Here is a 14,805-nt window from a genome sequence, read left to right on the forward strand (position 1 = left end):
GCGCGCACGCGCGCACGCGCACACACACACACACACACACACACACACACACACACAGTCTCACATTCTCTCTCTCTCTCTCTCTCACACACACACACGAAAGAGCACAAAAGTTGATTCACCATTCAGGATAATTACAGGAGACAATATCAAAACTCGATGCATAATTTATTGAAGAAAGTACTGAAATAATAATTGTCCTAAGGTCTGCAACATGGTGTCCCATTAATGACAGTATTTATGATGGCAGTCCGGTTTCAAAAAACACAATAGACACATTATGGGGTCTTTTCATCTTCAACATGCTTTAACAAGACATGGAAATGAGATGGAAGTCTTGGGCCACACTGCAACTTGCACCCCATAGTCTCAGTATTGTCTCTTTCAAATGAAACCTGTGTACTCCTTAGGGGTCAGAGGTCAAAAGTGCCAGAGTGTTTGAGTCTGGGAATGAATTCAGCAGCCTGGTGGGTACTTCAAAAACCTTTACTCAAGTTTACATTTTTTTCTATACATAAAAAAAATCGACAGCTTTATGAAATCCTGCACCATGTAGAAGCCCATTAGGGGAGTCCAGTGTGTTGGGGAACGGAGGGTGTGGGGTTAGAACAGGAAACAGTACTGAATGAATGAGGTCACAATCAGATCTTCACCACCTGACATGCAACAATAGGACTCTGCCTCCTCCCTTCAGCCAATGGGGCTCGTCGCTGTATGAGCAGCCTTCCATAAGTCCCGCCCACCTGTCCTTTGGTTAATCGGCCAGGATTCATGCACATGCAGCCAATCACATCCTAAAGAGAAGAGACGACAATGACTTTGTTACAATTCTTATAAGTTGTTTCTCTGGGCTACATTGGAGGATGTGTGCCTTAATTATGCAAAAACATCACATAACTCAGAATGCTCAAGTTCAAGAGATGGAACTGCTGAAAGTCTCTCAGAATGAGCTCCCTCAGTCCAGTCAGCAATGCCAATCCCTCCCAGATCAGTGCACAGCAAGCAGGCACTTCAGACAACCACAACAATTTTGCACTTCTACTGGTCTGAGGTCACTTCTTACCTTAATGAAGTAACGCAGTTCAGAGGGTACTATGAGCACGTCAGGCGTGAGGGGCATCTGGCCGTAGCTCAGGAATCTCTCGTAGTCCATGTTGATCTCCTCCGCTGGAGGGTACAGTGGGTAATAGCTGGCCACCAGCAGGAATACAGGAGGAAGTGAGGTGCGGAAGGAGATCAGTTAGACACAAGGTGAAATGTTAAAAAGGGAGGATCTCTGGTAAATGCATGAGTCATTATAAAACTGCCAATGATAAACCCAGACTTTACAGACTACTATTTCTAAATGCTGTCCTTCTGTCAAGCAAAATTCAGCTCCCTTCTCATCCAGAACACTACCATGCAAGTACTACAAATCCCTCACTGCCACCAATAAGTGAATGATCATACAACCCAGTCCAAGAAATTACAGGCAGAGTGCAGCAACTGCCCCCTCACCTCTCATGTCCCTCTGGCCCTAATATCTTCCAGCTCACCCCTGAGTCTCTGCCTACCTCTTCCCCTTCTGCCCCTCTTACTCAGGCCCCCCAAGTCTGTCCTCTGCCCTGCCCCTCACCTCCTCTGGGTCAGCATGTGCTTCAGGATGCGTGTGAATCTGTCAGAGCCGGACGCACTGCAAAACAGCAGAGATAGGGCTTACACAGAGTCAGGGCACCGAAGCCGCACCCACACACACCCACACACACCCACATAACTGATGCAAATGAACGCAAACAAACGCATACACTCACGACCCTGAGTCCAGATTAGGCTTTCAGGGTATCCATCTCTGCACTCACCTGCTGATCTCCTCCGCCCCCATGTGGAAGAGGATGTCTGTGGAGGTCAGGCCAAAGGTCACACCACCAATGAGAAGGGTGCAGGGGTCAGACACCAGGGTCACACGCTGTAGGCACATAGGTAGGCAGACACTCTGGGGTTAGACAGGTGACCATGTCTGTGTTCTGTGCCTCCTCTTCATTAACATATACACTCAGCAACACTGGGATCCCCCTCCCCCCACCCCCATGCAAAATCACCACACATCCAAGATGCCTAGAACCATTCCCTCACCACGTTAATCACTACAACAATCCAGCCTCTGCTAAACCATCTCTCACTCTGACCACAGCTACCAAATAACCAGTGACATCACTCACATGTCAGGACACAGGGACAGAGCATCAACACTCAGATAAGAGGTCACATGTTCCTCTTTCTCCGTCTCTCACACACATACACATGTGCCCAGCATTAAGAGCAGCCTCCCTGTTATCAGCTGCACGCTGACAGCTGCGGGACTCACCTCGGTGTCCTCCTTGCTGAGGTCAGGCAGAGTGAAGGGGGGTTGTGGGTAGATGAAGTGATGGTGGACGTCTCTCAGAGAGGGCACAAACACCAGCTGACAGCCTACCCTGGGGGGGGCAGCAATGGTACCATTAAATGAGTACAGTGGACACTATTAGAGGAGCCTACACTTCAAATCAAATATCACCAACATGCTTGTTCAACCACTGACACAGGACCACTCACTCATCTAACTATATAAAGCCACCATGAATTTTGGAATCAGATCAAAGCCAATCGATGACAAACAGCATGACATAAGTGGATTAGCACTTGGTGGTGGATTAGTACTCAGTGCTTCGCTCTATATACCATTACATTACATTGTCATTTAGCAGTTGCTCTTATCTGCAGCAACTTACAATTTTATCCATTTATACAGCTGTTGCCCAAGGGTACAACAGCAGTGCCCTCGTAGGGAATCAAACCAGTGACCGTTTTGTTCTGACTGTAACTGAACGTTTCTGAACGCACCCTCTCGTTCCTTCCACGATGCTCTCCACACATCTTAAGAACACAGCTTCAAAGGTCTCAGTTAGCTGGCATTTCTGTTAGACAAAAACAGGGCTTTTGTTAACTGACAACTACTTGTCATTTACTGAAGTACTGAAAAATACAGCCATCCATCATTTACACAGAAACAGATTACAAACTATTAGAAGTTTACAGATAAAATGTTGTGGATTGTAACTGATTATTAATAAAATTTAAGTCTGTCTACAGTAGCTAGCTGCACTCCTGCCTCAATTTTCACATTCTGGATCTGTCCTGCATAGAAGTGGGTTCAGGACAGGTGGACACACTTAACACATATGGAACATCTGTTTGTGCAATAGGCCACAATGCCTGACGTGAACTAAGCCGCTACATTTTCTCGATAATTATCATTTGCTACCCATTTTGTCTTGAGGTGATGAGGAAACTAAGGGAGAGTCTAGTGAATGTGGTCATTTAAAAAAGAGTAAGCCAAGAGGACCAAGAGAAAACCTTTCCTTTCAACCAAGAGGAAAGCCTGAATATTAGCATTAATGAAAGGCATGTCAAGTAGGGGTGGGCGGTATAAATGGTATAGAAAGTACACCAGTATGAACTTGCCCTACGGTATGGATTTTGACTATACCGTACTAACCGGTAGAACCCTCACAGATCTAGGTGCAACTTCATTGTAAAGACAGGATACTAAGTTTTATCTACATACACAAATCTTTGCTGACCTGACAGAGATTAATCTTTTCTGAAGCATTAAAATATTGTTATCCGGGACACCGTGAGCCCGGCAGCTGTATAGCCTACGGGATACTGAGTTTGCGCACCCTTCGAAACCCCTATGTCCCACTATAATGGCCACCCATAAGTCTATTTGCATGTTATTTTCTTTTAATAATAATGTGTTATTCTCTTTCCATTACTCTTGAATTATGCTATGCATCGTGTGTGCTATCAGTTGATTATATTGTATAATGAAGACAGATAAGACGCCCTCACAGGCCAAGTGCTAGGGATGAGGGGAAATTAGTGTGCGCATTCAGGTGAACACGGCGTTTGGGCTCACAGTTCTTAGTTGCTGGAATAAACTGTCCTTGTGGATTATTCTCGATCAGAAGACGTGGGTGGTTGCAAAAGGATTGCTTTTTCTCGTTTGTCGGAGTGGTGAGATTAAAGGTTGTTCCTTTTTGAACCGTGGCTTCTCGCTGCTTCTTCGTCACAAACTATAACTTTGATTGCAATCTTGATTAACTTTATTTGTATTTGAGCTATTTCTATTGCTTGCTGGACATTAAGACTCTCATAATTTGAGGGTTTTGGGGTATTTTGTCATGCTTATAAATGTATATTTTGCTGTTAATCTAACGTCTAATTAGCCTAATTGATTAGGCATACACCGTGAGGCTATATTACTGTCTCCGAATTTTATATATATATATGTATGTATGTATGTATGTATGTATGTATATAGCCTATTACCGACATCCAAGTAGATTGTACGGCTATACAAATCAGCTACCTATCACCTGGTACCGTAACACCCCCCCTCTCCTCACTTTTTTCCCCCTTCGGATATACACTGATCTCATACACATCCTCTCTGGAATCCAATTGACGGAAATCCGTCGTAGCGACAGAGAACTTTAATCCCTGAGTCAGTTTTTATTTTCACTTTTTCATGAAATACAATAAAATCAAGCTGCACAAAGTGTTTTTCAGAGATGGAAGTTAATTAAGAAAAGGTTTTGTATTTCTTTTTATATTTATTATTGCAGTTTTGCACAGTAAATGTTCTTAAAATACCTCTGTACTATGTGAAATATGTCCTAGTAATACAGTTAAGAGTACAGTAATAGCTGCCATGCAGTTGCCATACCAGTGCTTTACCCCTTCAGAAGCATTTACATTGAAATTTTAAGAAAAACAAATTTACTGTGATATATACCGTTACCATCCATGCTTCAGATTATACGGTGATATAAATTTTAGGCCATACCACCCAGCCCTAATGTCAAGGTAACATTCAGCTGTAAATCACATAAAAAAATTCAAATAAATAAATAAACAAATACTTAATTTGTATCCTGTTCAGATTGTTCCAGTTAGGCTTTGCATGCATTTCAGCTCGATGAAACCTTTCAGGACTAGTCATACTGGTTTTGATTTTATCATTATTTCTCATAAAGGGTTTCGTAACAAACAGGTTTTTGGGTACATCGATGAGAGAGATCTCACCCTCCCAAACTGGAGGCCTGGCCTGCCAAGCACAATCACATTGTTTGCTGTGACATGCTTTTCATTTTGTTATTACACTTTACCATGCTGTAAAAAACACAGTTCCACCACATTGATGAGATGCTTCATTTGAGGATTTAGCAAGATCTCTCACACGAGAATTAGCGACTTTGCTACCTGCTACCTTTTATTTACTCCAGCAACGTAATGCATACACCGTACATAATATTCCAACATTTACAAGAATCTTATTGGTTTAGTGGCCAAGTACGAACCAAGAGGGTACAGCCCCAATAGTGCAAGTGAGACAAGTCCATTTAGCTCTTTAGCCTATTTAGCCACACTTCTATTTACTTTTTGTTGGTAATGTGATTTTAAGATTTCACCTCTCTTAAATTTTGCTTCTCAAACTAAAACCATGGACATTGATTGAAACTAGTCCAACAGTTTTTAAACATACACATGAAACTTCAAAGTGATTGCGCTAAATGATAATTATGTTTTAACTGAGATTGTCTCACTGGTCCTCACCTCTATCTGCTCATGTTTGGAGTCCAGGAAAGGGCCAAGCTGTGGGAGAGAAAAGCAGAGGAGAGATCAGAGACACGCTGTAACGGCCTCATGAACAGGATTATCAAACTGCTTGGGATGAACATGGAATACACTGACTTGTCTTCACAACCATCATCTCACTGGGAGGAATGATTGCACTGCAGGGTGGGGGAGAACCATATCGATCGTAGGGGTAGATATGGTTGGGAGAGATGCCATCTCACTGCATTTCAGGGTAAGGAAAGGATGGAGGAGATATGATCTCACTACAGAGCGGGGGGGGGAGATACCATATCACTGGGGAGTAGGTGTGGGAGGATAGAGCAAAAAGTAGGAATTGAGTGATTTTACCAGTATGCAGATGTCAGGGCGGTCCCGGACAATGACATTGATGAGGTCGAAGAGGGGGTCATAGCTGAGGCTGTCGGACGGGGTATATGGTCCACAGGCAACCATGACCATCTGGGGCTCACCTTCTAGAAGTGTGTGTGGCGAGAGAGGAGGAGGGAGAGAGGGACAAAGTCAACATTCATAAAGCACATTCACACAGAGGAACCACATAACCACTTATCCAGTCCATTTTGAATTGTCTCAACTGTAACATTCCCATTTTGAAATTTTAAATATGGAGGGAAATTTCAGGTTGAATACTCCGAACAACACAGTGAGAAGTTAAGGTGAGAGCTGATTGGCTGATGCAACTATAACTGACACCGCATGGCAAAGGGAGTCTCATTAATTAATCAAATTGGATCTATTACAACACCCTACAGGTGTTGCCAAAAGCTTGCCATAGGTCACACATTACTGAGCTAAGGAGTGAAGGATGTAAATGACAGGTATCAGGTGTAGCTAGAGATGAAAACTAATTAGATTTGGAGCAGAACAACCTCCAGGTCAAACTGGAAGATAACAGAAAGCAGAGTGATGCAATTCAGAGCGCTCCTCTCACCTTCAGCCATGTTGCCTGTCTCCATGCCTGCAGAGTGGAATGGCAGAGGTACCCCCTGAGAAAAACACCTGTTACTGAGCCATACAAGAGCACTGATCCAGGGGAATCAAATCACACCTGTTTTTGATCTATACAACCACACTGATCCAGAGTAATCAAATTGCACCCACTGCTAATCAATGAATGCACTGATCAAGAAGGCTGCATTTTGAAAGTGCATTTTGATTAGAAGTGAACAGGTCAACAAATCAGTGGCTGAATTTCAAGGCTCAAACTAATCTGAATGACCACAACAATTATGTGCTTGTCAAATGGCACATCCCAAGATGTGGAAAAAAAAAAGCTTGTATACTAATTGTTAGTATTTTTTGTAATGAATCCTGATCAACAATTGACTGTTCTTTGCTTAAATGTACAGCAGGCCCACTGTTTTAATTATAAACACTACAACAAGTATTATACAGCAAAAACTGGAAGATTAATGGGAGCTGGAGTCTCCAAACAGTGCTTTTTCAGTAATGGGAAAGATCAGTGTGTTCAAATCCGCAGCCATAACAAAGCAATAAACATTTACATCTGCGCGCTTCCCAAAACACACAGCTGTAAAACAGAGCCATAAGCTGTCCACAGCTGTGATTTATCATGTAAACAATAAAAATGTCGAATGGAGTAATTGATAGGGGGAGTTAGACTATTCAGAGCCTGAAGCCTCCCCAAGAACAGTGTGACATGCCTGCAATTTTCCACACAAACTACAGAATGGCAGTCCTCAGCCTGGCCTCCGAGCAGCGGCAGCGAAGGGGAGAGGGTCACAAGGGCACGCTTACCTCACACAGTTTGGAGGCCACCAGCTTCCTTCCTGTGGTGTTCATCCCCTCCATGACGACCACCTGAGGAAGACAGCGCAGTCTCACAACTAAGGCTCGTGCAGCGCTACGACCAGGGAGCTGCAATATCAGCGGGAGTCGGACGAGAAAGGCCAGGCCACGCACAGAACTTATTTGCTTCCAAGACCCATGGGCCGAGCAATATACCTGGCACAAGGTTCAGACAGCTACGCTCAGCCAATATCACCACGCAGCATTGCTAAGAAGAATGACTCTCAGAAGTCAAATCTCAGTCCCTGCTTCTTAGGGCAAACTGAACCGCATTTAATATGGAGGGCAGTGATTCAGCTGTTGTTTAGCAGAGGAGGCATGCACTGAGAAATAAAGCACCAGCTTCTCCACACCAAAGCAACCACATCTATGAGTTCGTTATGTGAAGACACAATTATATGACGTCAACCTCACATTTCCTGGTTGCTTTTTGTACTGTGACAGGCTTATTTGGGCCCTGCATTTAATATTTATGCTTCTGGGTGCGAGGGTGTACATAAGACTTAACGGCAGAGTAAGAATCAAAGTTATTTTATATTAGAAGTTCGTGGCTCTTCTGGGGGGAATGCTTCCTACTTTAGCATCTCCTACATATTGTAATGAGAAAACTGACATTTTAACATTATTTTACAGTTTTTTTTTATTTTTTAGTTAGACAAGGGTTGGCAAGTTGTCTATACAGACAGTTTGCACCTATCAGGATTGTTGGTCACCCTATCAGGTGTGATCAGGTTTTTAGTAATTTAATGTGAATTCAATCTGAAAGGCATCTGGCCTTGTGTCACATGGCTCCTGCTCACATACTCCATTATCCTGACTGGCTGTGGCTACTGCCATTTCTCACTTCTCTGTTCATGTCTCCAGGGCGCAGAATGTGATTGGTAGACTCTCACCTGCCCTGGGAAGAGGGAATACTCCTTGAGCTCTGATAGGTCCAGAGGAACCTGTCGGCCACCCTGGTCCTGCCCTGCCTCCAGCAGCACGGACTGGGCATTCAGCTTCCCGTTGCTGTCGCAGCACACCTGTCCTAGCACAGTCACCCTGTCCTGCGGAGGGAGAGGGGGTGAGTGAGGCCGCGTATCAGTGACATGATTGAAGGAATTAGCTGATCACTGATGGCATTAACTTGCCAACCTGTCTGGGCCTGTTACTGGAAGAGCTACCCTCAGCCCCGATCCAAAGTGAGAGCCAGACAGACAGACAGACAGATGCCATCAGCCCTGGTACACACAGACGCAGACACAGGCACAGAGAAATACATAAGGATGCAGAAAGAGAGACACAGAGAGGAATCAGCTCTAGTACAAAGACAGACAGACAGAGAGACATAAACAAACAGAGAGACAGATAGACACAGACAGACAGACATATGGACAGATGCCCGATCAGCCCTGGTACACATGGCAACAGACAGACAGGTGCTTGAGTACCTGAGCTGGCAGTCCGAGAGGTGAGAACTCCTCAATGTTGAAGTGAGACCTCAGCTCCTCTCCCAGCTCTTCTATCCTCTCTGTCAGAACTGTAGGGACCAAACAAACACCTCACACTGAGTCACATCCCAACACTGTGCCTGTGCCTCACAGCCCAGAGCAGGGCCACCTGACTCTCCAGTGCCCCCTACCTGCAGCTCTGAGAAGTGCAGCAGGGGAATAATGCCAATATTTCAGGGGGACTGGTTTTCCCTTGCAAATACCCTATGAACACCTTGTGAACAAGGTAAATTGAGGATAACACAATATTAAAAGGTCAAGTTTAACAAGCAACAGATGTAATATGCAAGGCCTGAACACTTGATACTGTAATTCTGATATGCTAATGCGAACTTCTTTGTTCATTTATATTCCACCTTTCTGAGTGACATTGAAGTTGAGTAGAATGTATGCATTTCTGCTACAAAACTTTCATGAAGCAACATGCAAACCACTCAAACTAATAAGAAGCAGAAAGTTCGGCAAGTGTATCAAATCCATTAATAAACCAAGTATATTAGAATGTAAACAATTTTAATATGTGTAATCCGCAAATACATTAAGCACACTGGTATGTGTATAATATTGAGCATAACCTATATTAAAAAGACACATGCAGACCAGAAGCCTCTGCGGAGACCCACCATTACGGACATCCCGCAGCCTCTGGAACATGAACTTGTAGCTGCTGACCAGGGAGTCCTCTGTGCCCTCCAGAAGCTCCACCCCGATTGGTCCACTTGCCCTCTGTCCTGTCCAATTGGCTCCCTGGACAGCGCCGAACGTGGACACCACCTCGCCCCGCGCTGAACGTGCACTGTACTTCTGGGAGGGAGTGACACTGCAGAGATGAAAATGGGGCGGGGGGGGGGGGAGTTGGGTTAGTGGGAAAGCTGCCAAAGAGGTGCGGCAGGGATGCTTAGGACTGGTTTGGAAGTGAGGAGAGGCGAGGTTGGAGTGAGGGGGTTTACCTGGGGGAGAAACAGGCGGGGGAGAGGAGCTGTCGAGGGCTGGGTGCTAAAGACACGCCCCTCTTGGAACGAGGGTGCTCGGGAGTAGTCAGAGCCCGCTTCTGGGATCCCTGCAGGAAAAAAAAAAACAGCACAGCATGAACACACACACACACACACACACACACACACACACACACACACACACACACACACACACACACACACACACACACACACACAGCTCAGTCTGTTCTAGCTAAACTCTGCCAGGCTGCCAATAAAGTGAAAATTAGCACAGGATGGTGCTCCGACTGATATGTGCAAAATGCTTACTGCCAAGAACTGAGCTCAGCACACCCCAACATGCTGGTTATGTAACTGCATAATGTGGAGCAGTTCTGCTGTCTGGCTCAAGCTGGACTCTCTTCATAAATCAGCCTGCCTGCCTCAGCACAACTTAAATCCAACTTGGATGTGTTCATTAGTATATCAAGCATAGAGGAGGCAGGAGAGGAACTGGAGGAACTTCTGACTCTCATAGATTGTGCTGTCATTTTAACCAAGAAAGGACAGCTAAAGCTGTGTTCAGAGTGCAGCTAAAACTGGATTCCTTCCTCCCCCCCATGTGACACAGTTCAGATGTTTTAAGGACAACACAAACAGCAAAAAAAAAAAAAATGTAACATGACATCTAACCTTGCACCTTGGATGTGACCTGAGTGTGGACGTTCAAATTGCGCATGTTTACTGTGACGTAGGTGATTTTTAAGTCACTCTGCATGCAATAGGTTACCTTTGTCATTAAAATTCCATGTGACTAGACAGACGTCTTTTTATGTTGTTTATATGTGCATGCAGAACTCAAAACTGAGGTCAGTTCACACTAATTTCGGATATGGGCCACTTTTTAAATGAGTACGACCAAACAGACAAAAAAAATCAGATCTGAGCAACAATATGGAATTGAGCGTTAAAGTCTGCAATCTGAATGTAGCATAAGACATCACTGATGAGAACAGAAGACAATGTTTCCAACTCAATCTGACCAGCAAATTTAGAGCTTTTTCAGGAGATGGAACTTCAGTTAGTCTCTAGGCCTACTTAACCATGTAGTACTGACACAGACTAAAGTGTCCACATTGCAGCAGCAGCCTGGATTTGTGTGTTCGAAAGGGCTGCTGATACCACTGTGCCGTTTCAAAAGGTGGAGGAGCCGTTACCTGTCTTTATGAATGACCCCCATAATCTTATTTCTTTTGTTCATACTCCATAATACAACTGTAGGAGCTGTCTTGACAATGGATTATCACTGCTTATCATTTCTTGACACTTATGTCTGTGTTCATCTGTATTTATGTATATATCTATGTAAAATGCAGTTAGGTAGCTCTGGATAGCATGTAATAATCTGAATTCAGAATTATAAGATCCCTAAAAAGCAGTGAGGTAGTATGTTTCTTAGGAAACAAACTGTGGGCCATGAAAACCATACCAGCATGGAGCATTAGCACCATCTACTGGTTGAGAACAGTGCTGTGACTGCCAGTCCTGACCCAGAGATCCACCAGTTTCCCCTTTCCCCAAGCAGCTGCAATATGGGTCAGAATGTGGAGAGTGTTAGAGGAAAATAGCTGCCCTGTCAAATTCCAGTTCTAGTGCCATATATTTTACATGATAAGACTGTTACAGGCGTGCCAAAGTGGTCTGCCTTACTGACCAATCATAAAGCAATCAATATGTGACGGACATAAGCCACCCTGAGGCCACGAGTAGCCAATCGTGGATCTGCTTACACTTGCAGCTTTGCTTCCACATACACTTTAAATATGAACTTTCAAAAATCTTATTCCTACACTGCTGACAAATATTTTCGCTCAAGTAGAAATACCATCCCCTCTGTTTGACTGCATTTCAAATGTGCTGTGATCGTAACAGGATGAAGGATTTGCTTTAGTCCATACATGCACACCCTGAGTCTGAGGGACCGGGGGTACCTCGCTTCACCTGCCTCGGATGCACACGGGTATTAAATTGCCCTCTAGGGAGAGGGTGTCAGGATGTGTCTCAGCTGAGAGAGAGCCAAATTAAAGTGCTCCTGGTGAGGGAACCTGTTCTTCTGCCAGTGAACAGCAGACACACCAAAAAGACAAAATGATAAGGGACAGGGTTAGAGCAAGTTAGTGCAGGGTAGGGTGTGGTTGGGGTTAGTGTAACTGTCGGTGAGTGTGTATGCGGGTACGGTTAGTGAGAGGCCAAGTTGCAAAGTTTCCACTAGTATAAATTTTCATCCTTCACAATGACAGACAGGGTTGAAAATTCTTTCCACAGTTTCATCAAAGGGTAGCTATCAAAGTACCACCAAAAGACAGTATGATACAAATATGTGCTTGACAGCCAACTGTCTTTCTTCTGTCAGACGGTCTCAATCATGCATTTTCTTTTTGTACAACATTCAAACGATCCACCCCTACCTCAATGAGTTTTCCACTAAGCTCCCAGTTCAGGCCCTGGTCCTCTCACATCTGGACTACTGTAACTCCCTCTTTGCCCGTTTTCCTGTCTGTGCCATCAAAGCCCTGTAGCTAGTCCAGAATGCAGCTCCATGACTTGTCTACAACCTCCCTAAACGTAGTCAAGGCACACCCATCCCCACCTCACTTCACTGGCTTCCTGTTATCACTTGTATCAAGTTCAAAATCTTGGTGCTGGCAAACAGGACAGTGAATGGGACACCCCCACCATAACTGACCGTCTCCTCCTGACACGCTGCTCCTTTCAACCACAATGCCTTTCTGTACTGGTCTTCCAGTGGTGGAATGAACTTCCCACAGTGGTCAGGACAGCAGAATCACTGGCCATCTTCCAAGGAAGACTGAAAACCCACCTCTTCAGACTGCATCTCGGTTCCACCTCAATCCCCCCCCTACACCTGCTTATTACTTGCTGCTTATTTTACCTGTGGTATTATGATGTGTTATAGGTATGGGTATGTGATCTAGTAACTGATGTATGGTAGTGTCTCCCTGGCTTTGCTTAGGCTTCACTCTAGTTTCAGATCAGCAGTTAACTATCTTACCTTGGCTGGAGTGGAATACGAGTCAAGCAGATCCTCCTCCTCCTCTTCAGCTTTGATCCTGAACACGGCCAGTTAAAGAGCCAACACTTACACTTCACCTGATCTGTGTGATACAGCATTACACTGGATTACAGTCACTTAGCAGATGCTCCAGAACAACTTCCATAGCTTATTGTTTTTACATTAGTCATTTATGCAGCTGCATATTTACTGAGGCAGGTCAGGTTAAGTAAATTACCTAAGGGTACAAAGAGTAGTGCCCCAGTGCCTTTTGATTTAGAAAACTTGCTGGACCCATATGAACATTCACTGCCTACTGCTATATATCAAGTCTATCAACAAAGGACTCTGGTTTAGTTGTTTTTACTGTCTGCATCTTTGTTGTTAGCCATGGAAAATATTTCCATCTGAAATCCTTGTTAATTTCTAACCTTTTTGGGTAAAGCTTACATAAAGTATCGGAAAGCACACCTCACAAGTCTCTGGTAAGAGTTAAGTGTTAAGTTAAGTTAAGTGTTCAACAAACTGGTTTAAACTAAGTAATCTTACTGGAAAAATAATTCAGAGATAGAGGTTGTCCAACCCTGACAGAGCACATTAAAAGTGGACCACGTTAAAGACGGAATAACAGCGAGGATACAAGTCATGAAGAGAGTTCACGTCTCTGGTTCGGTTCAGCGGCTCCTCCTTCTTGGAGAAGCTCGGCCTGGATTTCTGTTTCTTGCTTAGCACCTGCAGAAAAGGCATTTGTGAGAATGACCGGAGGTCAGGGAGCTATAGATTTCGTTTCTTCTCCAACCCTTCCATCCATCCGAATCACCTCGTGCTCGAACTTCTCTAGGGCGTCCAGGGTCAGCTTCAGTCCACCCTTGGTAGTGCTGAACGCCACCCACTCCAGGACGATCCCGTCGCTCTGTAGCCGGTGACACATGCACTGCTCCAGCACTGACAAAGAAAGGGATCAGAAGACGTGGAAAGTGGGGAGTTTGCGTCACGTTAACACGCTATTTGTTTGCTATATAGCTGGCTTGTTTACTCTTCAGTCAGAATTTCCAAGAGTCGCACAGGTAGCTTGCTTCACCTACCTGTAAAATATGGCAGTAAGTTAGCGTCAATGATACCTTAAAAGTAGCTGGTACCTAGCCTGCTGGTACAGCATCCGTCGATACGTACCCTTTTAAAGACACCGACAGATATTACACCGCCGAAATCATTAGTAAGAAATTTAAGTCACTTACTTTTTTCCAACACCGTCTCGTCCTCACAGTCGATGTCGAACACACTGAGCTCCGTCTTGATGCTGTCCACGTCTAAAGATGCCATTGCCTTTGTTTGTAGCACTAGCTGTGTTAATTGATCTTAATGAACAGTTGGTGCTAAGGAGGTGATACGGTGCGCACAAGGCAGCTAACCAGATACCTGCAACGTCCAAAAAAATTATGTTGCAACAATCCTGTCAATTTGGTACAGTTCCACGGAATGAAGAGGAAGCCAGGTTGCTTTCTACCCAGGTGTTTACAGTTTATGCTTTCAAAAAAACCATACGTTGAACTAGCACATATTACCTAAGGAATTTGCTCTCTACTGCAATGCCTATGTATAGTACGACAAAAAACATGCATACTTATGGCAACCCTATCCCAAACTTTTAAGAAAATTTGACACTACCTTCCCATTTGCCGCGAAAAGAGAATCTCCCGCCGTAGTCAGTAATGCTTTACGGCAGTATGCTAATAACCAATCAAATGACAGTTTGCGTCCATCTTGTAACGCCCCCAAAGCGCCATTCGGCTACTCTCTGCCGTAAATGCGCTATCTA

The 14,805-nt window shown here is 44.4% G+C and overlaps 1 protein-coding gene across 1 annotated transcript; it reads right to left on the minus strand.

The window, feature by feature from the left end:
- Window positions 1-257: 257 nt before the first annotated feature.
- pola2 (polymerase (DNA directed), alpha 2) lies at window positions 258-14,674 on the minus strand. Its single transcript, XM_036548768.1, has 18 exons — window positions 14,225-14,674; window positions 13,807-13,931; window positions 13,627-13,718; window positions 12,987-13,044; window positions 9,929-10,038; window positions 9,602-9,798; window positions 8,919-9,007; window positions 8,382-8,534; window positions 7,438-7,500; window positions 6,611-6,665; window positions 6,010-6,134; window positions 5,638-5,676; window positions 2,860-2,933; window positions 2,345-2,453; window positions 1,839-1,945; window positions 1,616-1,672; window positions 1,064-1,190; window positions 258-794 (listed from the first exon to the last, which is right to left on the minus strand). Exons 1-18 carry the CDS (start codon window positions 14,307-14,309, stop codon window positions 642-644), a joined length of 1,818 nt encoding a protein of 605 aa, XP_036404661.1. The 5' UTR covers window positions 14,310-14,674; the 3' UTR covers window positions 258-641.
- Window positions 14,675-14,805: the final 131 nt, after the last annotated feature.

The sequence above is a fragment of the Megalops cyprinoides genome, chromosome 16 (assembly GCF_013368585.1).
Source record: "Megalops cyprinoides isolate fMegCyp1 chromosome 16, fMegCyp1.pri, whole genome shotgun sequence".
NCBI classification, from domain to species: domain Eukaryota; kingdom Metazoa; phylum Chordata; class Actinopteri; order Elopiformes; family Megalopidae; genus Megalops; species Megalops cyprinoides.

Coding starts and splice junctions, on each gene's coding strand:
- pola2 (XM_036548768.1), bottom strand. CDS start 14,309: ATGGCATCTTTAGACGTGGACAGCATCAAGACGGAGCTCAGTGTGTTC. Junction 1,946..2,344: donor TCAGCAAGGAGGACACCGAG/GTGAGTCCCGCA, acceptor ATGTGCCTACAG/CGTGTGACCCTGGTGTCTGA. Junction 1,673..1,838: donor GGGGCGGAGGAGATCAGCAG/GTGAGTGCAGAG, acceptor GCTGTTTTGCAG/TGCGTCCGGCTCTGACAGAT.